This window comes from Vulpes lagopus, chromosome 7 (genome assembly GCF_018345385.1).
Source record: "Vulpes lagopus strain Blue_001 chromosome 7, ASM1834538v1, whole genome shotgun sequence".
NCBI classification, from domain to species: domain Eukaryota; kingdom Metazoa; phylum Chordata; class Mammalia; order Carnivora; family Canidae; genus Vulpes; species Vulpes lagopus.
The window spans coordinates 6889547-6914682 of NC_054830.1; the positions used below are offsets into that span (position 1 = coordinate 6889547).

The following is a 25136-nucleotide window of genomic DNA, read 5'->3' on the forward strand; positions in this document are numbered from 1 at the left end:
GGATGCGGCCGGGAGGACGCGCCAGGGGCTGGAACCGGGTATGTGGACGCGACTACTGGCGGAGGGCGGGACCGGGCGCGGGGACGGGCCGGGGTGACGAAGGCGAGGCCCAGTGCTGGTTTGGCCGGTCAAGGACGCTCGTGTGCTCACCCCGTAGCCTGCGCAGTGGAAGGCTTCCTGCCTGCCCCCCGCACCTCCTCGAGCATTTACGGTCGTGGTCCCGAGAATCCAACAGTCCATCCCGGTCTTAGGCCTTTACTTCCTCTGTCATTGGAGTCGGACACCCTTACCCTTCTAAAGTCTCGTCGTTGATGCCTTTGTTTCAACGTCATGACATTTCCCGTAAATCTTTCCTTTTTCTGTGTCAAGTATGCATATCTTTGTTTTTGTGACACAGCACTGATGCCAGGCGCTGTTCTCTTCTTCACGCCAGGTTATAAAGTCTCCCCTTAATCTTGTTGGCGGTGGTGTTCATTGGGTGGCCTTTGTGCGGTAAATAAAGATCTTTTTTTATTTTTATTTTTTTTTAAAGATCTTTTTTTATTTTATTTTTATTTTATTTATTTATTTATTTATTTTTATGATAGTCACAGAGAGAGAAAGAGAGAGAGGCAGAGACACAGGCGGAGGGAGAAAGCAGGCTCCATGCACCGGGAGCCCGATGTGGGATTCGATCCCGGGTCTCCAGGATCGCGCCCTGGGCCAAAGGCAGGCGCCAAACCGCTGCGCCACCCAGGGATCCCTAAAGATCTTTTTTTTAAATAAGATTGGGTATCCCATCTATTCAAGACTTAGGGGAGGAGAGTGGGGGGAGGAATGGACGAAATAGGTGAAGGGGATTAAGAGGTACAGTCTTCCAGTTTAAAAAAAAAAATTAAGACATTAAGACAGAGGATGTAAAGTCCCCACATATGAAATATAGTCAATGTAACATTTCACCACTCTTTGTATGGCGACAGTTGTTAACTAGACTTACTGTAGTGACCATTTCACGCTTTGTATATATGTTAAATCACTGTGTACTCCCGAAACTAATCAAATATTGTATGTCAGTTGTTCAATAAAAAGAGAAACGTCTTGTTCATGCGCATCATCAAATGTGTTTTATGGACCGATTGAATTGATCATGTCTGTATTGAATTGATCATGTCTGTTGCTATGTTAATGTTTCATCTTTCATTGTACAAACATTTAGTGGGTTTTTTTTTTTAACATCTCCAAAATATCAAATTTGTTAACATTATGAAAGTTAAAGAAAATAATTGTGTCATGGACTGGAAGGTGGCTTAGTAATCCCCTCTCATTTCCAAACCTCATCAAGCAATCACTATATTTATGAGGTAAGTCAACTGAATGCTTGAAATCTAGATACATTTTAAGATCTTCAGTTTGTCCTATTGAATGTTAACGGTACTGACATAAATAAATCCCTTCAGATAAATGTGAATTTAGAGTTTGCAATATTCTAACATACTTGAAAAGCCTTTCACAGAGTCATCACATACATAAGGAAAAATTTTAGTATGTTCAATAGCAACATACCTGGTAACATTTGTATGAAGTCTACTATGAAAACCACATACTTGACATACAAAGAAGTTTTAACATTTGTCAAAGGCGATTTTGCGAGCACCTGGGTGGCTCAGTCAGTTAAGCATCCAACTCTTGATTTGGGGCTCAGGTTGTGATTTCAGGGTCATGAGATCAAGCCCTGAGGCCCATGTCAGGCTCTGCACTCAGTGGGGAGTCTGCTTTAGATTCTCTCCCTCCCTCTTCTGGTGCCCCTCCCCCTGCATATGCTCTCTCTAAAAAAATAAAACCTTTTTTTTTTGGGGGGGGACTATATGTACCACTTTTCTTTTGGACAGAGGCTGTACTGTCCGTGTTCTCCATTGTTATACTTATTATCACTTACTTAATTTACGTGCATGTTCATTTACCACATGGTTTTGCAAGTCTTCGGGATTGTTGGTTTCATGTTTACAAAACTGACACTAGTACTGTCATCAAAGCTGTACTCTTGGAAATGTAGGTTGAATTCACTGCTTGAGAATAACTGTACATTGCGTTGCTCACACCAATAAAGGTCACTAAACTGGGTGTCTACAGTGTGCCAGCTGAGGTTCTCAAAAATCACTGTTTTATAATTACAGTATTTACAAATGTAGGGATCCTCTTCATTCAGTTTGGTGTGTTCGATCAGAAGCATGTTGGTAGAGAAACTTTCCTTGCATATTTGACATGTGTTTGAATCACTACACTTATGCTTCAGCATCATATGCTGTTTTGTAGCAGAAAAATATTTGCTGTTGAATTCACAAAGTTCACATTTATAGGGGACACTCCTATTAGCTCTCAGTATAAGTCACTTCTGCTGGGCAGTCACATTCAAACTTGGCTCATGTCAAGAATTTTGCAAACTTTAGCTGGTGGCTTCCTTATCAGTTTGGTCTTGGAGACTCTCAGAGGAATTGTTTCCTGTCTCTATATCATAGTCTTCAGAAATTGCATGCACTTCTGCAACAATTGGGACATCTTCAGTAGTGTGAACCTCTATAGGACTCTCCTCTTGAGTTTGTTGGTTGACCAATTCAAATGAGTCACACTCTTGATCACAAATTTCAATTTTCTGTACAAAATCCAGTGTGGTATAGAATTCTCAGTACAGGACTGGGAACCAGATAGTTATGATTTCTATTTCTGACCTTGATTCCATCTGTAAATTTTGACAAATCATTTGATGTCTCTGTATCAGAGTCGTCATCTTTGTTGCCAAAATATTTCGTCTGGTTGTCTCATAGAACAAGTACTAAAACTAATCAGAAAAAAAAATTCCATTGAATCTATCTGCAATTCTGCTTATTCCAGAGGAATCTAAGTAAGAAGAAGAGTGTAATGTCTTATGTCTTATTTTTTCTTGTTTTAGGGTATTCATTCATATCTTTTCAATTTGGTATAATTCTTAATACTACAGTGAGAAAACATGAATTACAGAGAAGCTTGCACAGATGCTAAAATATGCCAGGACCTTGGGGCTGCAGCACTATGGCTCCTGCACACACCCCCAGCCTGGCCCCTCTCCCTCCTGCATGCCTCAGACCCTGCCTTCCAGGCCCCCTATATAAAGATTTAAGTGTTATATAGGCGAAGAAGTCTGGCTTTTGAAATTTTTTAATTTATTTATGAGAGTGAGAAAGAGCATGGGTAGGGGCAGGGGGAGAGAATCTCAAGCTCACTTCCTGCTCAGCAAGGAGCCCAATGCGGGGCGTGATTCCACGACTCCAATATCACAACCGAGCAGACACCAAGAGTTGGACCCTTAACTGAGCCAAAACCAAGAGTTAGACCCTTAACCAACTGAGCCATGTGAGCGCCCCCCCAAAAGTCTGTTTTTAAAAGACTATCTGCCTTGGGGATCCCTGGGTGGCTCAGCGGTTTGGCGCCTGCCTTTGGCCCAGGGCGCCATCCTGGAGTCCTGGGATCAAGTCCCACATCGGGCTCCCGGCATGAAGCCTGCTTCTCCCTCCTCCTGTGTCTCTGCCTCTCTCTCTCTATGTCTATCATAAATAAATAAATCTTAAAAAAAAAAAGACTATCTGCCTTGATTTTAACCCTTTTTAAACTATATATCTTATTCAGATTTTATAATTTTTTCTTAAATATATTTAAAGATCTTTAAATCTCTAATCTGCATGGAATATATTTTGACATGTAGTGTGTGGTAGTGGATCCAGTGACAATTTTTCTCCAGAACACATGGCTAATTGTTTTAGTACCACTTACTGGTAAGCTAATTGGCATACTGAATTGGAATTCCACCCTTATTTAAAAAACAATTCTTGGGCAGCCCCGGTGGCTCAGGGCATGATGCTGGAGACCCGGGATCGAGTCCCACGTTGGGCTCCCTGCATGGAGCCTGCTTATCCCTCTGCCTGTGTCTCTGCGTTTCTCTTTCTCTTTCTCTCTCATAAATAAATAAATAAATAAAAACTTTAAAAAATATATAAAAAATAAAAAACAATTCTTATAAATATCTATCAGTTTCTAGAACTCTTATGTACTAGTCATATATATGTACATACCTCATTCTTGATTATGGTAGCTTTATATGTTTCAATATTTCATGGTAGGTAATATTTGTTGCATGTAACTGCAGGAAATGTTCAGCTTGGAATTCTTCAGGTCAGCTGGTAGAGTATGCAGACAGGTGGTGTTGGTATTAGGGTCTATGCATTTGAAGGAGAAAACACTTCTTTCAGTCTTTGGAGGCTGCTTTCACTACATAAAGACCTCCTGCTGGGTTTTAGGGCTGGTGGTTTTGCCTCTGGGACCATAGTTGAGTTGTGTTGGAGCCATGTAATACAGCTGCTTCTGGATCTGTAATATAATCTGTGGAAATCCAATTAGTAGGGAAATGGACCTTTTCTGGGTAGACAGAACTGCCTTCTGGGCCTTGGTCAGTAGGGCTGGCACTGGGGCAAGCATTCTCTTCAGGATCCACAGTGGCTATTTTCCAAGTTGTGTGGAAAAGTATGGCTCTCTCACTAGGCATGCGTGAATGGCCCAACACAGGTGAGAGGGGCTGGAGCCATGTCATAGAACTGCCTTAGGGTCCACATGACCAAGTTCTATAGATTGCCTCAGTGGGCACTGATGGATGAGTCTCCCCCTGGGTCCTTGGGTGAGCATGATTCCTTCTACATCGTGGCTCAGACTGTCTGGAGCTGGGCATGGGGCTGCTTCAAGATCTGCAATCAGACCAGGTCAGCAGGCCTGCCTTCAGGGTCACAGATGGACATAGTTGAGAGAGGCTGGAGCTGGATTACAGGGTGGCTGCTCAAGGTCTGCATCTTAAAGGCCTATTATCTGAGAGGCATGGGTGGATGTGTCTCCTTCTGGAGTCTGAGGGATAGTGCTAGTGCCAAGGCCAAATGGGAGTATAGTCAAGTCCACATGGGATGTGGCTATTTCCAGGTATATGAGTGGGACCATGGTCAACAAGCCGAACATCTGGGCATAGGTCTGCCTTCTCAAAATGTTCCTCCTTGTTCTTGGGCTATAACAGGGCTTTATACCTGAATTCCAAAAGTCCCACAAATGGAGGGGGCCTAGAATTTGGAAAAGGCAAGGAAAGAGACTTCCTCAGCACCTCCAGAAAGAAAACAGTCCTGCTGATGCATTTTAGACTTCTGACTTCCAGAAATGTAAAATAATAAATTTGTATAGTTTTAAGCCACTAGACTTATGGCAATGTGTTACAGCATCAATAGGAAATTAGTACACCTTTCTTCCAAAATCTGCCCATCTTATTGCCACTGGTCCGGTCAGGTCCCCATCTTCTCTCCCCTTGACTGCTTCAGCAGTCTCGAAACTGTTCCCTTTGCCACTAATTTTTCCCATTAAGAGCAATCCTAAGGTCCTCATACTATATCTGTGATTACAGCATGGCCGTAGTGCTCCATTGCTTTCAAAGTCCTTAATTTGTCAAATTAGATTCTCTCTCTCTTTTTTTTTCCTAGAGCAGAATGGGGAGGAGAGGGAAAAGACAGAGGGAGAGAGAAAATCTCAAGCAGGCTTCATGCCCAGCACAGAGCCAATGCAGGGCTTGATCTCACAACACTAAGATCTAAGATCTGATCTTAGGTTGATCAGATGCTTAACCAACTGAACCACCCAGGCATCCCTCAAATTAGATTCTCAATAGTCTGTCCTCTATCCACATATCTAGGCTTATTTCTAATAACTCAGTAATCTGTTCCATATATCCTCCTGAAATGCCTTAATCTCAAAGTAATCTGTTCCATATATCCTCCTGAAATGCCTTAATCTCAAATTTTCCATGTTTATGTGTATGTGGTTCCTTTCTCCTCTTGTTCCAACTCTCCTCTCTACTTCCTACCCAAACCCATTCTTCAGTTAAATTTCTACTGATTGTTTGTTAACTCAATCCTCAAGTGTATTCTCCTGTTGGAAGTTTTTGCTGAATCCCAAGTGTTGGTGATGTGGGAAATGTGGAACTATTGTTCATTGGTCATGGGAATGTAAAATAGTGGAGCCACTTTGAAAAAAAGTTGAGCAGATTCTTAAAAATGAAACCTCAATTTACCATATAACTCAGTAATTACACCATGAGTTATCTACCCCAGAGGAATGAAAATACACGTCAATACAGAGATACGTGCAAAAGTTCATAACAGATTTATTCATAATAACCCAAACTGCAATATCCAAGTGTCTACCTGCTGATAAATAAATAAACAAACAGAGGTATATTTATATGTTTGAGTATTACTCTGCAGTTATAAGAAACAAAATACTGGTGTATGTTTTCCACATAGATAACCCTCAAAAACCATTATGCTAAGTGAAAGAAGCCAGAATCAAAAACCCATATATTGTATGATTACATTTACGTAACATATCTAGAAAAAGCCAATTTCTAGAGATAGGAAGCAGATAAGGTATTGCCTAGGACTGAGGTGGGAGTGGACATAACTGCAACTGGAGACCAAGGGAAATTTTGGAGTGATAGAAATGTTCTAAAACTGCATTGTGGCAATGGTTGCATAACTATGTTTACTGAAATTACTGAATTTACATTTTGAATGGGTGAAATTCATGGTATGCAATTTTTACCTCAGTAATTTCATTAAATAAATATATTCTCTGGAATTACTTGAGTTGAAAACTTTTACCTTTGTTTTCTTTTTTTTTTAAGATTTTATTTATTCATGAGAGACACAGAGCAAGAGAGAAAGAGAGGCAGAGACACAGGCAGAGGGAGAAGCAGGCCCCACAAAGGGAGCCCGATGTGGGACTCGATCCCGGGACCTCAGGATCACACCCTGGGCTGAAGGCAGTGCTAAACCGCTGAGCCACCTGGGCTGCCCTACCTTTCTTTTCAACAGGTTCTTTTACACACCAATATTATTATGCTCACAATTTTGTACTGCAATCATATTTACCTCTTTGGTCTCCTCAGTTTGCACACAGTCAATAATTAAACATTGCTTGAAATGTAGTGGAATCAAAGTGAGTCAAAGCTACCCCAATATTGCTGAAAGATGGTGTTTTTTCCAATAATTTGAGGATCTAATTATGTATGTATTGAATTCTTGGTTTTTGTTCAGTTTGGTTTTGTCCCAAAAGTCATTAGTTCCATCCATGATGTTGTTGGTTTTTTTTTTTTTTTTTTGTTCCTCATGATGTTGTTTTAATACCCATCACAATCTTTACTACCTCACTTTCTTTGGGTTACTCAGAAGAAGACACTGAGCCAGTGATTCATTAGCAAGCACATTACTGGAAGAAGCAAGGAACAAGCACATGGGTTAGGGAGAAGAGAAGTAATACAGGGAAGGAAATACATCCAATAAAGTATGCCCTAAGTCAGCTCCCACAAAAACTAAGCACAGTTTTCATCCTGTGAGGAAATATTGGAAAGTGGCACAAAATGGAAATATGAGAATTATTCTAGCTAATTGGTGAAGAAGATGGTGTACTTCACACCTCTTCATCAAACGCAGTCCTTGGTGGATCATGATTCCCTGTTACTTCTTACCCCATGTACCTGTTGCTGAGCATCGGCAGTCAGATTGGTAGGCAATGGAGAAAGTGAAATCCCTGGGATCCCTGGGAATGGAGGAGAAATGCTGATAGCTTCTGTTACTCTACTCTTCACTGCAAACTCATTTCTTTCAAAATTCTTTTTAACAAGTAAAGTGACTTCTGAATACACAATGTCCCCTTGGTTCTGAAGCCAGTGGCCCATCACATACAAAGGGTTCCTCGACTGTGGAGTCTTGCCAGGGCGCCCTTCACATCCTTATTTCTCAGGCTGTAGATGAAGGGATTCAGCATGGGGGTGACTACAGTGTACATCACTGAGCCAATGGAGCTCTGGGAAGAATGAGTTGCAGAAGGACTGAAATAGAGCCCCAGGCTTGTCCCATAGTACAAGGAGACCACAGAGAGGTGAGACCCACAAGTGGAAAATGCCTTATATTTTCCTGCTGCAGAGGACATTTTCATTAAAGAGGAGACAATCAGAGAGTATGAAAAGAAGATCCCACTGAGAGGAAACACACCCAATATGACAGTGGACACATACAAGAAGATGTTATTGATGAGGGTGTCAGAGCAGGCCACCTTGAGGATCTGAACCACTTCACAGAAGAAATGTGGTATTTCTGTGCCTGGACAGAAGGTCAGCTGCCTCATCAGTAGGACATGAATCAGGGAGACCCAGAAAATGATAAACCAACACATCAGAACCAGCAAGCCACACAGCCGTGGGTTCATGATGATTGTGTAGCGCAGGGGGTGGCAGATAGCCACAAACCGGTCATAGGCCATCACAGTCAGGAGGAAGCCATCCATCCCAGCAAAAATCATAAAAAAATACACCTGAATGAGGCATCCAGTGTAGGAGATGTCTTTGCTGTGTGTCTGGATGTTTACCAGCATCTTTGGGACAGTGGTAGAGATGAAACAGATATCAACAGAAGATAGATTGGAGAGGAAGAAGTACATGGGAGTGTGGAGATGGGAGTCAGAGAGGATAGCCAGGATGATGAGCAGATTTCCCAGCACGGTGACCAGGTACATGAAGAGAAATAAGCCAAAGAGGAGGGGCTGCAGTTCTGGATCATCTGAGAGGCCCTGGAGGAAAAATTCTGATACTCTGGTATGGTTTCCTGCTTCCATGTAGCTGATGTGCCTGCTGGAGAAGGAACTGAAAGCAATCTTCAGTGAATAGCCAACTGGCACATCAGCCAGTCATCACCTTACAATACCACCTTTAGGTGGATATCCACCTATTCACCCTCCATTCCTTCTTCCAAAGGCAAAGAGTCATTCACTTAGCCAAATGGTAGCTCATTTTCAATCTAAATGTACTTAGGTATCCTTTTAAAATTTTAACAGACATCTCCTTTTATCTCCTATTCACTGATCTAATTCTAATTGATGCCATGGACATAAACCAATTTCTTCATGGTATGAGTATTCGAAATAAGTGAAGACATCAAATGTCTTTCTTTGTTAATCTCCATTATTCAGATATCTCTATACTAATTATTCAATGTGGATTCGCAACTCAAATAGCCTTAATTTGAAGAGCTGAACTATGCTCTTACTATATTTCATTCTAAATATGTGGTTACTATTATTAACTTCTTTGTGGGGATTCAGAATGCTCAAGTAATTGTTAATAAAGGAAAATAAGGAAAGAGCAGGTATTTCAGGTGCAGAGAACAGAATTTGCCCTTTCCCTAGGGTTGGGTGAGCTTGGTAATGGAAGGGATTTGAGAGGCCAGTGAGATGGAAAGCAGACAGTGAAGTTCAGGAGGGACAGAGTATGTGGGGAGCAAAAGTGGAGCATCCTGTACTATTCCTTAATGTGCCTCTCTCACTTGGTGATTCTATTTGTAGGTCAGAGGTTGTGACTGGTTTTGCTCTCCATTGTCTTTCTAAAGATTTACATGGTACCTACACATACTAGGTGTTCAACACATGAAATATTGGGCATATAATAAAGATTGAGACCAAAAGCATTATATACCAGAACACTAAACAGGAATCTTCAAGATCATCATATAACTAAATGTAGACAGGGAAAAAAACAGAATAGTAAAGTTAAATACAATGCTGTCATATCTATTCAAGAATAGTAAAAGTAATATATCCTAAACAAGTAACACAATTATTTTAGAAATGGAAAGCTCATTAATGCTGGGATGTTTGCTAAAAGTGTGCATCACAAAAAATAGAGACATGAAGAGCAATCATAACCATAATCACAATAGAAAAATTATTTCAGAAAATGTAAGAGCCAGTACTGTCATTAGCTGCCTAAGAAGAACCTCTTGCTAAAACAAAAACAAAACAAAACAAAAAAACACCACTTGGGTCAATTTCTTAATCCAATAAAAAATAGTTGTTTAAAACTGCAACCAACCAAGGGGTGCCTGGCTGGCTCAGTCAATAGAGCATGCAGCTCTTGATCTCTGGGTCATGAGCTTGAGCCCCCGTGCTTGCCATAGAGATTACTTTGAAAAAACCAGCCAATAGAGTATTCTACATTAAATTATTTCTGTTAAATTTGTGAGCAAGCCAATACAGTCTACTCCAACTCAATCACTCAATATTGTCTTGAATATGTATAGAAATTAGTAAGATGGGAAATGGATATTAACTTGAACTGTCAGAAATGATTACAATATGTGTAGAGATATTGTGGACACTACAGAAAAACAATACAGAACTACCAAGTGCTATCAGTAAGACAAATCTGCCAGCAAAAAGAGTTAGAGAATATAACAGAAAAATCCAAACACTTGAGGAATAAAGAGGACAACACATCACACATAATACACATAATGGAACAGGAGCCTAGAATTCATGGGAAAGAATAAAGAGAAAGAGACTCACTGGAAAATCACTCTTACTGGAAACTGTCTCAATTCTGAAAGAGCAGGAAACAGAACGAGATCTGGGAAAGACTGATTTAAGTACCAAGTAAAGTACCTTCAAACTACAGAGACTTCCTAAATATGGGACTGTTCCAGTCTCATTACTCTAGAGGTAAACCCAGTGCCCACTTTCTCGTCCTGTTCCTCCATACTCCTCCAACTCTGATTGGGAAGCATTGATCCTGCCCTCTCTGATGGTTATCACTGAAGCTTACTCTTCTCTGCAGTCTGTCCCAGGAGAGCCCATTTGGGTTTTCCCCTAGGCTGCCATCAGTGAATTACAGGAAAGGGGCAACAGGACATATTATCATCTCAGTGACTGAATTCTCAAAGGTCCTCATTGAGTAAATTGTTCTTCTGACTTTCCTCACTGCAAACAATTCAGGTCCCTTAGGATACAAAGATGAAAGAATGGAAAATGTTCGGTCATATCTGTGTAGGCAACAGTGGGCAAAGGTGAAGGGATATTCTCAAAAATTAAATTCTTCTTTCTTTAGTTTGACTTAAAATGAGAAAATATCCCCTAAGAAACATTTAATACCTGCACGAACCCAAAACAGGAAATCAACTTCATGGGATGTTCATTCCTTGAAGAATCTTTGGAGATTTCAAAGATCACTTAGTCTACAGTGTCATGGGGGCAAAGAGGTCCTTTCTGATGAAAAGCAGAGTGGTTAATAGTTTTGGTTCTATTGAAAGGACTAACTAAATGAGGACGAAAATATCCCTTGACATTTGCCGATGACATGCAGGCCTTTGTTGATATTAGGGAGGGCACAATTTTTTACCTCCAAAGGGTAGGTGCATAAACAATCCAGATAGAGGGGGTCAATGAGTGAGTATTGAGGAAACAGAGGTGCCAATATAAATCTCCTATGAAGTTTGTCAAGAAAGATGAGGACAGAGGTAGAACCATGCAGAAAAAAAAAATTGTGGAGAATGGTTTTAAAAAATTATTTAATGGAAAATATGCAACAGTTTAATTTCAGAGACTATGATCACATTTAGAATAGACATTTGCATACAGTAGATATTCTGGCTACACAATTCATAGGATGCATGTACATTCTAAGTCAGTGACAATCACAATGTATCTAACTCAAAAACATGGGATATGTGGGTCCAGAAATCAAGGCTTGTTGGTAGAAGCAGCCCTGTGTAATGTCATGCCCAGTGAGCCAATTTGGCAGTATTTGCTTCAGGTCTCCTCCAGTCTGGTCTCAGCAGGTTTAGAGGTCTTGACACCTAAAAGAGTAGCACTTCCAGATACATGGCCAAGGTCCTATTGAAGTTATCCAGGTGCCTGGCACTTGAGGTCTGTTATGCCAGAAAGAGGAGACACCCTCTTGGCAGAGTTAACTGACCCTGGTCATCAGTGTCATTGTGTGAGCATGGCAGTGGGCATGCACTGGTATCCAGCTGTGATCAGTCAGTGGGTTGGAGCAGCCAGGAGTATCCTCAGAGGAAATATGGTGGTGAATACAGATAGCTGTCAGGCAGTTATGCTCCCCCAGCAGGAGACCTGAGTGGGTAAGTGAGTCGCTTCGTTTAGCTGAGGACAGTTCTCAGCAGGCTAAAGGCTGAGAGCTGTTAGATGGCTGTACTCCCTGAACCTGGAGGATAAGCCATAATTCTGAAGGGAAAAGTGGGTGACCCAACACAGGGTTTACTATAATCCATCTCATTAGCATTTTTAAAGATTTTATTTATTCACTCGGAGAGAGAGAGGCAGAGGAAGAAACAGGCTCCATGCAGGGAGCCTGACTCCATCCCGGGTCTCCAGGATCACGCCCTAGGCTGAAGGCGGCGCTAAACCGCTGAGCCACCCGGGCTGCCCCCCATTAGCAACACTATGTACAGTGTCCGTGAAAGTGTATTTGTGATTCATGAAGGTCAGCAGTTGGGAGGGACTGTCCTTAGGAAGTAAGAGCCACAGTGAGAACTGAAGGACTGTAGGATCGGTGCTGACAATACCAAGTGCAGCTTTGACTCTCCTTTTTGCTCATGTTCCAGTGATGACATCTCTTAGGGCTACCTGTTCTGGGCCCCTTGGAGACTAATACAGCCAAGGCCAGGATGGGGATAGGCTTGCTTTGGTCCCCTGTAAATTTGTTAAAGATACCATAGTCTCTCCCCTTTGTGACAGACAGGGGGCACCATAAAATCTAATTAAAGTTTAGCTGTCAATTAGGTGCATGTGAAACTTTTAATTTCACTACAGTTCCCCTCTCCCCCTTGCCCCAGGGGTGGGGGAAGCATCCTATTGATCTACAAAATTTGTAAAGTAAGGTCTGAATTTTGCAGAGAATAGCTGTGCTGCAGCTGGATTGTCACTCAACTGATCCTCCCCCCGCCATATAATAAAATAGGATTCCTATATAGTCATTACTTTTTCTATTAGCATTTACCAGAAACTCCATTATTACTCTTTATTTATATATATTTTCTTTCTCCCAATAAAACGTAAATTCTATGAACATTGGGCCTTCATTTTGTTTCAAATGTCATACCAGTACATAGAATCTAGCAGTTAATAAATGTATAAATGCATGCATTAGCCAATCACACTAATGTTAATAGTAGAATTAGAATGGTCTTTGGAGTTCAGACCTGTCTAACATTAGATCTGTCGCTCATCAGTTTTTGCCTAATACTAAATATTACATAACACAAACTGAGTATTTATCACTGGATTAAATTTGTACAGTGTATTACTCTTTGAAAGGAATCTACTCAAAAGCCACTCCCCACTACCCCCCACCAAGCTTACAGATAAAACTGACAGGTATCTGCACTTGGCCCTAACTTTTTTTTTCCAGCTCATAGTGCCCTAAATTCTCAGAAAGTAGATCCCAACTACAAAACATATTCTTTAGCCTGACCACAACCCACATCCCATATGAGCCCTGGAAAGAGCCCCTCCAAAACCTGCCACCTCCTGCTCTATTTGGCAGAGTTGACCCCCTTCCCATACCCACCATGGGCACAGCTGCAACCCTGTCACACCCTTCAAAATACCTTATGAGGCCCAGACTGACAGAAACGTGGAGTCTAGGAGGGAAATGTATGTATATGTGTGTGTGTGTTAATTGTTTTCTGGCAAGCACTAAACAATACCCAAGGGAACTAAAAAAGACTTATGCACAAAAAGATACACGTGAATTTTCATAGCAATATTCCTCCTAATACCCACAGGGGGCGCCTGGGTGGCTTAGTCCATAGAACCTGCAACTCTTGGTCTCAGGGTGGTGGAGTTCAAGCCCCACTTTGGGCATAGAGCATACATTTAAAAAAACACACACACACTCCTAGTAACCACAAAATGAAACAACCCAAATGTTCATCAACTGACGAATAAATAAAATGTAACATACCCATACAATGGAATATCATTCACCAATAAAAAGAAATGATGGGGGTGCCTGGGTGGCTCAGTTGGTTAAACTGCCAACTCTTGATTTTAGCTCAGGTCATGATCTCAGGGTCCTGGGATTAAGCTCTGAGTCAGCCTCTGTGCTCAGTGAGGAGTCTGCCTGAGATTCTCTCTCTCTCCCTTTTCCTCTGCCTCTCCTCCTACACAAGAATGCACAGGCACATGCTCTCTCAAATAAATAAATAAAATCTTTGTATACTACAAAGCATATGAACCTTGAAAGGCATACTAAGTAAAAAGAAATAATTAACAAAAGACTGTGTGATTTCATTTCCATGAAATTACTATACAATACAAATCAATAGAGAAAAAAAGATTTGTGGATGTTTAGATGTTAGGGAAGAGGAAAATAAGGTTGGACAGCCAAGGATGCTTGCAGAGTGATGCAAAGGTTCTAAAATGCAATGCTTGCATCACTCTTTGAACATGCTAAAAAAACATGGACCAGTTTTTAAAAGAGTAAAATTTTGGGGATCCCTGGGTGGCTCAGCAGTTTGGCGCCTGCCTTCAGCCCAGGGCGTGATCCTGAGGTCCTGGGATTGAGTCCCACATCGGGCTCCCTTTGTGGGGCCTGCTTCTCCCTCTGCCTGTGTCTCTGCCTCTCTCTCTCTCTCTGTGTCTCTCATGAATAAATAAAATTTTAAAAATCTTTTTAAAAAAGTAAGCTGATACACGAATTATATCTCAATATAGCTGTTGCAAAACACAAAATCATAATAGCTACATAAGTAAATTCATAAAAATTATATGTCTCTGAAGAAACTTGAGAACCATTAACTGCCATTATATTTTTACTGCTCAATTACCACTCAGTATAAAATTATAGTAAAAAAAAGTGATATGACCCTAAGTATATATTGCTGTCATAGAAAAATCTAGAAACTAACACAAGTGTATATAGAGTATTCCACTGTTTAATAAAAGTGGAATTTCAGATAAGTATGTCAAGGATAGTTTAACAATAAAACTATTTCCTTTTCTGGAGAAAAAGTAAAAATGGACCCATTATCCCACACCACACACTAAAATACAAGCTTGGAGGAATAAATATTAAAATGTCATTAAAACTGGGATCCCTGGGTGGCGCAGCGGTTTGGCGCCTGCCTTTGGCCCAGGGCGCGATCCTGGAGACCTGGGATCGAATCCCATATCAGGCTTCCGGTGCATGGAGCCTGCTTCTCCCTCCGCCTGTGTCTCTGCCTCTCTCTCTCTCTCTCTGTGACTATCATAAATAAATAAAAAAATTAAAAAAAAATGTCATTAAAACTAACACATTAAGAAAGAAAATAGGAAATCTGTATGTAATCTAGATTTTGAAGAGAATGTTTCAAGGCAAGGCAAAAAAGATTTTTTTCAAAAGACTCCCTTGGCTACCTGAAAATGAAATACATTATACAGAAAGAAACATGAATGCAGCAAAACAGTTATGGATTCAAGAGATGCGTAAAACGGCTGTGGACTGTGGGCCGCCGGGGTCGGTGAAGGATCTCAAGATGGCTGGGCGAAAACTTGCTCTAAAAACCATTGACTGGGTAGCTTTTGGGGAGATCATACCCCGAAACCAGAAGGCCATTGCCAACTCCCTGAAATCCTGGAATGAGATGCTTACCTCCAGGTTGGCTACTCTTCCTGAGAAACCGCCTGCTATCGACTGGGCTTACTACAAGGCCAATGTGGCAAAGGCTGGCTTGGTAGATGACTTTGAGAAGAAGTTTAATGCCCTGAAGGTTCCTGTGCCAGAGGATAAATACACTGTCCAGGTGGATGCTGAGGAAAAAGAAGATGTGAAAAGCTGTGCTGAGTTTTTGTCCCTCTCAAAGGTCAGGATTGAAGAATATGAAAAAGAGCTGGAGAAGATGAAGAACATAATTCCATTTGATCAGATGACTATTGAGGACCTGAATGAAGTCTTCCCAGAAACCAAATTAGACAAGAAGAAGTATCCCTATTGGCCTCACAAGCCAATTGAAAATTTATAAACTTGAGTTGAGGAGAAAGCAGCCCCGGCCCTCATATGATAAACATTGGACATTAAAAATAATGATACGGAAAAAAAAAAAAAAAAAAGAGATGCGTAAAACATACTTGTTAACACACATAAACCATTCTCAGTAAATGTGCTAACAAACCAGGATCTAAAAAGACTATTATTAACTCCACCACTACCACCCACTGAAATCCACATCACTCATGAAACTTTTTTGAGTTTGGTAGAAACTTTAGAACCATAGCTGAATAACTGAAAATGCCTGGAATTGATGCTGTTCCATACAACTTAGTATGGGAAGCCCTGGATTGTATGGCAAAATTTGAAAAATAAAAAATAGAAACAAATGCAAGTGTATATAGAGGAATTTACTATATTAACAAGAATGGAATTTCAAATGAATATGTCAAGGATAGCTTATCAATAGGTAATATTACAGTAGGGTTTATTTATTAAGTAAAAGGAAAAATTAATCTCACACCACCATTCTACTAAAATACATCCTTAAAATGTCACTGAAAGTAATACATTTAAGGGGGCCTGGGTGGCTCCGCGGTTGAGCCCTGCCTTTGGCTCAGGTCGTGATCTCAGGGTCCTGGGATTGAGTCCTGCATCAGGATTCCTACAGGGAGCTTGCTTCTCCCTCTGCCTCTCTCTGTGTCTCTTATGAATAAAGTCTTAAAAAAAATGCATTTAGAAAATTAGGAAATCTGTACAGAATCTAGGGTTTGAGGAGAGTTTTTAAGGTAAAGCGGGTACCCCCCCCCCAATTACTTATTAAGAAAGCATCCTCTGAGGCAAGCCCCCGCCCTCTGCCCCGACCTTAGCCCTCCAGACTCCAACACAGCACAGGCTGGCTCCAGCCCCATCCTATCCCCTGGCATCTGTCCCTGCCCTCTGCTCCCGTCCTGGACCCTCAGCACACAGAGGACCAAACTACGATTTCCCAGCGTGAAAATGTCTTAGGGGGCCTGCGGCCCCAGCTGGAGCCCCGCGCCTACCGCGAGGCTTCCTGCTTCTTGCTTACGCAGGAAGCGGAAGTGACGTCACTGGTTCCCCGCGGTCTCTGTACGGCTGCGCAGCTCCTGCCAGGGAGACTTGTTGGCGGTCGTGGGGCTGAACTGTCGGTGAGGCCACATCCAAGGAAAGCCCGGATGTAAGGAGGGCGTTATTTTATTTTATTTTATTTTATTTTATATTTTATTTTATTTTATTTTATTTTATTTTATTTTAAGATTTATTTATTTATTTATTCAGAGAGAGAGAGAGGCAGAGACACAGGCAGAGGGAGAAGCAGGATCACTGTGGGGAGCCCGACGTGGGACTCGATCCTGGGTCCCCAGGATCACACCCCGGGCTTCAGGCGGTGCTAAACCGCTGCGCCACCGGGGCTGCCCAAGGAGGGCGTTAAAGGACAGGTGCACCCAGTCTCCCAAGGGGCCTTTCGCGGCCGTTCGTGCCCCCGTTGGGCAGGGCCCGGAAGTGCGGCGGAGGGCGCGCCTGCGGAGTGTTTTGGAGCCACGGAGCCCCCTTGTTCAGACGCTTCAAGTAACCTTTTGACTCTTTTCCAGGAGGAAGCGAATTTCCGCTGAGCGAGGCAGGTGGCCCCGGCCAGGCCCTGCGGTTCTCAGGACTCTGGTGCTCCTGGCTTGTTCCGGTGAGCACTGGGGGAGCGTTCGTTCAATGGGCCTTTCCTCCTCTCCTAAACAAGAGGTTTCTGGGAAGCATTTGACCTTGTCTTTGCCTGTTGTTTCTTTTTGAAGTTACCTCCAGGTAGAAAGAAAAGAGACTTATTAGGTTCAAGGGTGTGCATTTTTCTGTACATAAATACAAACATGTGTGAACCATAAGTCATTCTTCTAGATGAAAGCAAGAATACTCTGCTTTTGGTACTCGGAACATCCTGGGCCAGTGCATCCCCAACAAACCATCACAAAAAGGACCTCCAGGAGAAAAGGATGGGGGCTTTATGACGCTACTTTTGGAATAATGGAGTTTACCCTTAAAGAGATGTTTAGACTAAGAGTGGTTTTTCCCCTTAATTTTCCTTCTCTAAAACCTGAAACTTTGAGCAAAATTTGAACACGCATAGTAAGTCAGAGAAATACAATTACACGGTTTCACTCATGTGGAATATAAGAAACTGCAGAGGATCATAGGGGAAGGGAGGAAAAAACGAATGGGAAGTCATCAGAGAGGGAGAAGAACCATGAGAGACTCTTAACTAGGAAACAAACAGGGTTGACAGAGGGGAGGTGGGTGGGGGATGGAGTAATTGGGTGATGGGTAGTAAGGAGAGCGTGTGATGTGATGACCACTGGGTGTTATATACAACTGAATTGTTGAACTCTACATTGGAAACTAATGGTGTCTATATGTTGACTAATTGAATTTGAATTAAAAAAATCTTTTTGAAAAAAAAAATTGAACATCCAGTACAGCGAATGTTTGTTATAGTGGTTTCACTTCTTTCTACCATTTTGCATGTTTGCTCTCTCTGTAGGTAACTGAGTGCATTTTATGTTGAACTGAGAGCATAAGTTAAAAATTAAAATGCATACATCATACTTGACCTTTAAATACTTGGTAATGTATCTTGTAAAAATAAACACATCCTACTAAAAGCATGTTCTTACTTTGACCCAGGAAAATTAAAGATGATAATGCCATCTTATGACTACTCTGTGTACAAGCTGAACTTCCCCCCACATTGTTCTAATTTATGTTTTTGGTGATTTTTGGACCGAGGACCCAGTCATGGTTTATATATGGTGATTTTTTTTCAGCCTTTTTTTAACCTATACTATTCCCTGTTGTTTATACATCATAGTGACTTTTTATGAGTCATCTCTATTCTTTTAGAAAGTCACACATTTTGAAATTTTGGACTTTATTTTCGCAGTATATTTAGGTGTTTCTTCCATTTCTTGTATTTTCTGTCAACTGGTAATTGGGTCCAGACTAGAGGGTGGCAAAACGTTTTCTCTGAAAAGGTCCAGAAAGTAATTACTTGATGCTCTCTCTACAGGCCATAAAATGTCAGAATGACTCACCTGTTCCTTGGTCCTGTGCAAGCAGTCACAGAACTGAGGCAACAAACAGGTAGGTGTGTTCCAAGAAAACTGTTTACCGTCAGGCCTATGACCGACCAAATTGTACCAGTTCCTGGTGTAGAGGCTTCAAAACATCACTTCCAAATATTCGATAGGTACTGTTTTGTGCATCAAGTTGCATTCTTTTTTTTTTAAGGATTTTATTTATTTATTCATGAGAGACACAGAGAGAGAGGCAGAGACACAGGCAGAGGGAGAAGCAGGCTCCATGCAGGGAACCCAATGTGGGATTAGATCCCAGGACTCCAGGTTCACGCCCTGAACCAAAGGCAGATGCTTAACCACTGAGCCACCCAGGCATCCCAATCAAGTTGCATTCTTTCAGGAACACTTAAATTTATACCATCCCTCGGATGCCAGGCTTGATTGCTTGCTTGTTAGTGATCACCAGAGCACTCTGTTTTATTTTTTTATTTTTTTATTTTTTTTAGTTTTTTTAGTCTGTTTTAAAGATAGACTTTTCCTTTGGCATAAGAAAAGTCACATATGGGATGAGATTTTGATATGTGAAAAGTTATATATGGGATGAGACTCAGAATATCTTATGTCACAGGAATCTTTCTAACAATTGCTTCATTTCTGTTAATACGTGCATGAATAAACTTTTGTATATAATTTTTGTGGGGATGTGTTTCAAGGTAAGGGTAAGCTTTTCAGCTTGGTTTTCTCAGTCAGGACAAGTATACATACTTTTTGGTGGATACTGTAAATTCTGTTAGATAATTCTTGTGACACAGAGCAGTTTGTGAATCACCTATTTAAGAACTTCTAAGAATTACGGAGAAAAATAAGGAATAAATTTATTTTTATTGCTTATATACTTGTTTCAAAAAGAATATCCTGGGAATCCCTGGGTGGCTCAGTGGTTTGGCACCTGCCTTTGGCCCAGGGCATGATCCTGGAGTCCCGGGATCGAGTCCCGAGTCAGGCTCCCTGCATGGAGCCTGCTTCTCTTTCTGCCTGTCTGTGTCTCTGCCTCTCTCTGTGTCTTTCATGAATAAATAAATAAATAAAAATCTTAAAAAAAAAACAAAACAAAAGAATATCCTATCCATTTTTATCTGCCTTCGCAGCAGTATAGTATTTTGCTTTATCTTGTATTGTGTGGGACTTAATGGTTTTCCTGTTGTAACTCTATTTTTGTCTTCCTTTTCTTTTTACGTACCATACTGTAATGCTTTTGGTGGTGAGTTGGAATTGTTGCATGTTCCACAAAGGGTCATTGAATTCCTTTAAAAGGAATTAATTCCTGTTAAAGCTAGGTTGTGTGGCAGGGACAGGGAAACAATGGCCATCAAAACAGACGTAGTACTTGCCACCACAGGGCTTACAGTCTACCTGGGAATACAGATTTCAGATGAATAACTGGCACATTTATGACAGGAACATAGAATGGGTTAATATGAGGCGATAATATCTATTGAGAAGGACTGATATTTACGTCGTGAAGGGAAATGTGAGTGGGATTTACCTAAGCAGGTTTTTTATTAGGGCTGAGGATTTGTAGAACAGATAAAAATATCAGATGAAGGGAACTTTATGAGCAAAATATAGCCTAGCTGGAAGCTTAGTGTATTTCTGGAACTGAGGCAAGAGTGTTGACAGAAGATGAGCAGACAGCAAGTGTTGGGAGATAGAGTGGAGAGCAAGGACAGGACTAGGGGAACAAGTGACGCAGTCTAGCCAATATTCTAAGGCCAGGGACACTTCGGAAGTGCCAAAGCCTAGGAATGATTTGATTCCATTTACAACTTAAATAGAATCCACTAACTCCCACTTTGGGAATGAACTTCAGGAAGAATGAAAATGAGGGCACAGAGTCAGGATAGAATCTTAGGATGCGGGACACCTGGGTGGCTCAGTGGTTGAGCGTCAGCCTTTGGCTCAGGGTGTGATCCCATTGTCCTGGGATCAAGTCCCATATCGGGCTCTTTGCGTGGAGCCTGCTTCCCCCTCTGCCTTTCTCTCTGTCTGTCATGAATAAATAAATAAAATCTTTTTTAAAAAAAGGATCTTAGGATGCATGAGTTGGATTTTTTTGTTTTTTTAGGATGGATAGGTTTTAAAACATGGACCCCTTGGTCCCCTGGACGAGGATGATTATTATAGAAAAGAAAAATAAATGACTTGAGAGTCTTGTAGAAGGTAAAAGTAAAATAATTTCTTCACTTACACATTTACTGAAGGATATACCCTCACTTAGTTAATGCTTGAATGCTTGATTAGTGTTTAGGGAAAAAATAAAATCCAGGGCAGTTCTTAGGGAACTTGTAAACTATTAGAGGGGGTGAACATCTATCCAAGAGTCGACTCATTTGTGAGCATTTATTAAGTGTCTACAGTGTGCTCAGTTGTGTTTTTTTTTTTTTTTAAGTTGTGTTTTGAGGTACCTCCATGGTATTTTCCATAGTGCTGCACCAACTTACATTCCCTCCAACAGTATGCAAGGGTTCCCTTTTCTCCAGTTATTTCTTATGTTTGTATGTATGTATGTATTTATTTATTTATTTATGATTTCATTCATTTATTCACAAAAGACACACAGAAAGAGAGGCAGAGACACAGGCAGAGGAGAAGCTGGCTCCATGCAGGGAGCCCGATGTGGGACTCAGTCCCGGGATTCCGGGATCATGCCCTGAGCCAGAGGCAGACGCTCAACTGCTGAGCCACCCAGATGTCCCTCTTATGTTTTTAATAATAGCCATTCTAACAGGTATGAGATGATAACCTCATTTTTGATTTATGATTGTAAATTGTTTTAACTTTTTTTAAGATTCTTCTATTTATTCATGAGAGACACAGAAAGAGAGGCAGAGACATAGGCAGAGGGAGAAACAGGTTCCCTGCAGAGAGCCTGATACGGGACTCAATCCCAGGACCCCAGGATCATGACCTGAACCAAAGGCAGACACTCAATCACTGAGCCACCCAGGTACCCCTTAATTTCTCTTTCTGAAAGGTCATTAGTGCAGAGAAATAAAACAGACTTTTTTTAAGATTTCTTTTTGTTTATTTATTTGAGAGAGAGAGAGCATGAGTAGGGGGAGGGGCAGAGGCAGAGGGAGAGGGAGAGGCAGACTCCCCACGGAGCAAGGAGCCTCATGCAGGGCTCAATCTCAGGACCCCAGGATCATGACCTGAGCCAAAGACAGTAACCAACTGAGCCACCCAGGCACCCTGGAACAGACTTTTTTATATTGATTCTATATCCTGCAGCTTTACTGAGTTTGTTTATTCTAACAGTTTTTTGGTGGTATCTTTAGGGTTTTCTCTGTGTAATATCATGACAAAGAGCAACAGTCTTTCCAATTTACAAGCCTTTTCTATTTCCTGCTAGCTATAACATCCAATACTATCTTGAATAAAAGTGGCCAGAGTGGACATCCTCATCTTTATCCAAATATTGGAGGAAAAGCTTTTGGCTTTTCACCATTAAGTATGGTGTTAGTTGTGGGGTTTGTCATATGTGGCATTTATTATGTTGAGGTATGTTTCATCTGTACACTTCGTTGAGAATTTTATTATAAATCAGTGTTGAAGTTTATCAAATATTTTTTCCTTCATTAATGTAGTGTATCACCCATAACTGATTTCTAGATGTTAAATAATGCCTCCCTGGAGTAAGTCCCACTTGATCATGATGTATGATCCTTTTTTTAAATAAAGATTTATTATTTTAGAGAGAGTAGGGGGAGAGGGAGAGAAAGTATTAAGCAGATTCTGTGCTGAGCTTGGACCTGGTAGTAGGGCTCAATCTCACGACCCTGAGATCATGACCTGAGCCTAAACCAAAAGTCAGACACTTAACTGACTGTGCCACCCAGACACTCTGATCACTCTGATGTATGTATGTATGATCCTTTCAGTGTATTGTTGACTTTGCTAATATTTTGTTAAGGATTTTTGCACATCTCTTCACCAGGAATAGATATTGGCCTGTGATTTTCCTTTCTTGTGGCATCCTTATCTGGTTTTGGTACCAGGATAAAACAGGCCTCCTAACAAATTTGCAAATATTCCCTCTTTCATTTTTTAGGACAGTTTGAGAAAGATTGGTATTCATTCTTATTTGAATGTTTGGTATAATTCACAGTGAAGCCATCTTGTGGATTTTGTAGAAATTTTATTCCTGATTCTCCTCACTAGTCTAATAATCTTTTGAGATTTTCTGAATCAATCTTGGTAGGTTAAATGTTGTCTCCAGTAAGGAAGATGTGGTTTGTATATACAATGGAATATTACTCAGCCATTAAAAACGACAAATACCCACCATTTGCTTCAACATGGATAGAACTGGAGGGTGTTATGCTGAGTGAAGTAAGTCAATTGGAGAAGAACAATCATTATATGGTCTCATTCATTTGGGCAATCTAAAAAAATAGTGAAAGGAAGTAAAGGGGAAAGGAGAGAAAATGAGTGGGAAATATCAGAGAGGGTGACAAACCTGAGAGACTCCTAACTCTGGGAAACAAACAAGGGTTAGTGGAAAGGGAGGTGGGCGGGGGTACAGGGGACTGGGTGACAGGCACTGAGGGGGACACGGACACTTGATGGGATGAGCACTAAGTGTTATGCTATATGTTGGCAAATTGAACTCCAGTAAAAAAAACCTACAAAAAAAATGTTGTCTTCAGGAATTTCACCACTTCTTGTTTTTCCAATTCACTGACATCTAACTAACTTGTTTTTTGTAGGTTCTTGAGGTGATTTGAGATTTTGTTTCATGATGTTACATTTATTGCTTCCCTCCTAGAACTTATTTTTTCTGCATCTCATAAGTTTCGGTTTTTATCTCAAGGTATTTTTTTTTCCTCTTGATTTCTTCTTTGACCCATTGATTAATAAGTAAAAGCACATTTTTATATCTCCACTCCCCACACCCCCGCCAGTTTTCTTGTAATTGACTTCTAGTTTCATAGCATTGTAGTTGGAAAAGAAGATGCCTGATAGGATTTTAATCTATTTAAATTCACTAAGACTTGTTTTATGGCTGACATATCTATCCTGGAGAATGTTCCATGTGTGTTTGAAGAATATGTTTTGTTGCTTTCGGATGGAATATTCTGTATATATCTTAAGTATATTTGGTTTAACATGTCGATTAAGGTCAGTTTGTCTAGATATCTAGATATTTTGTGTCTAGATACCTATTGATTAAAGTAGGATGCTGAAGTCCTCTAATATTATTGTATTGCTATATATTTAGGTCTGTTAATATTTGCTTTATATGTTTAGGTGCTTTTATGTTGGGTGAATACATATTAACAAATGTCCTATCCTCTTGCTGATTGAACCTTTTATCATTTTGTAGTGGCCTTTGTTTCTTGTTACAGTCTTTGTATTAAAGTCTATTTTGTCTGATTATGCTACCCCAGGTTTCTTTTGGTTTCTTTTTGCATGGAATATCTTTTTCCATCTGTTTTATGCCAGTCTTGACCTATCAATAAGCAGTGTTGTAGTTGAACTATTCTACTTTCTCTGTATGTATGTATTTATTTTTAAATTTTTTTTTTATTTTTTTATTTATGATAGGCACACAGTGAGAGAGAGAGAGACAGAGACACAGGCAGAGGGAGAAGCAGGCTCCATGCACCAGGAGCCCGACGTGGGATTCGATCCCGGGTCTCCAGGATCGTGCCCTGGGCCAAAGGCAGGCGCTCAACCACTGCGCCACCCAGGGATCCCTGTATTTATTTTTAAATAGGCTCCACACCGAGCATGGAACCCAACTTGGGGCTTGAATTCCCAACCCTGACATCAAGACCTGAACTGAGATCAACTTGGATGCTTAACCGACTGAGCCATTCAGGTCCCCCTGTGTTTTTTATTCAAATGCATGGCCCATTTTTTCAGCCTTTTTTCTATAAAATAAGCATTTGAAACTTTTGCTATCTCTGTTGCTAGAGCTGAATCTCTAACAAAGTTTGCATAATTAGTAATTGTTACTTTTTAATTATAAATATTTAATTTGCACTATAGTGTGTACTTTGACATCAGTTTTTTCAAAATACATTTCCACCATATGTTGTATTTTTAATGTTTTTGTTATTTTTTTTTTAATATTTTATTTATTTTTTCATGAGAGACACAGACAGAGAGAGAGGCAGAGACACAGGCAGAGGGAGAAGCAG

At 40.8% G+C, this 25136-nt stretch overlaps 1 protein-coding gene, 1 long non-coding RNA gene and 1 pseudogene across 2 annotated transcripts; 1 reads left to right on the forward strand and 2 right to left on the reverse strand.

Annotated features, from left to right (window-relative positions):
* Positions 1–690: 690 nt before the first annotated feature.
* On the reverse strand, positions 691–2939 carry LOC121494291 (annotated as a pseudogene).
* A 4831-nt stretch (positions 2940–7770) lies between these two features.
* On the reverse strand, positions 7771–16464 carry LOC121495054 (olfactory receptor 7D4-like). Its single transcript, XM_041762354.1, has 2 exons — positions 16433–16464; positions 7771–8710 (listed from the first exon to the last, which is right to left on the reverse strand). The coding sequence occupies exon 2, from the start codon at positions 8704–8706 to the stop codon at positions 7771–7773; it is 936 nt and encodes a 311-aa protein (XP_041618288.1). The 5' UTR covers positions 8707–8710; positions 16433–16464.
* A 512-nt stretch (positions 16465–16976) lies between these two features.
* LOC121494292 lies at positions 16977–24592 on the forward strand. The gene is made up of 4 exons (XR_005988784.1): positions 16977–17048; positions 17464–17549; positions 18921–18994; positions 24538–24592. It is a non-coding gene; the product is annotated as an uncharacterized LOC121494292 (long non-coding RNA).
* Positions 24593–25136: the final 544 nt, after the last annotated feature.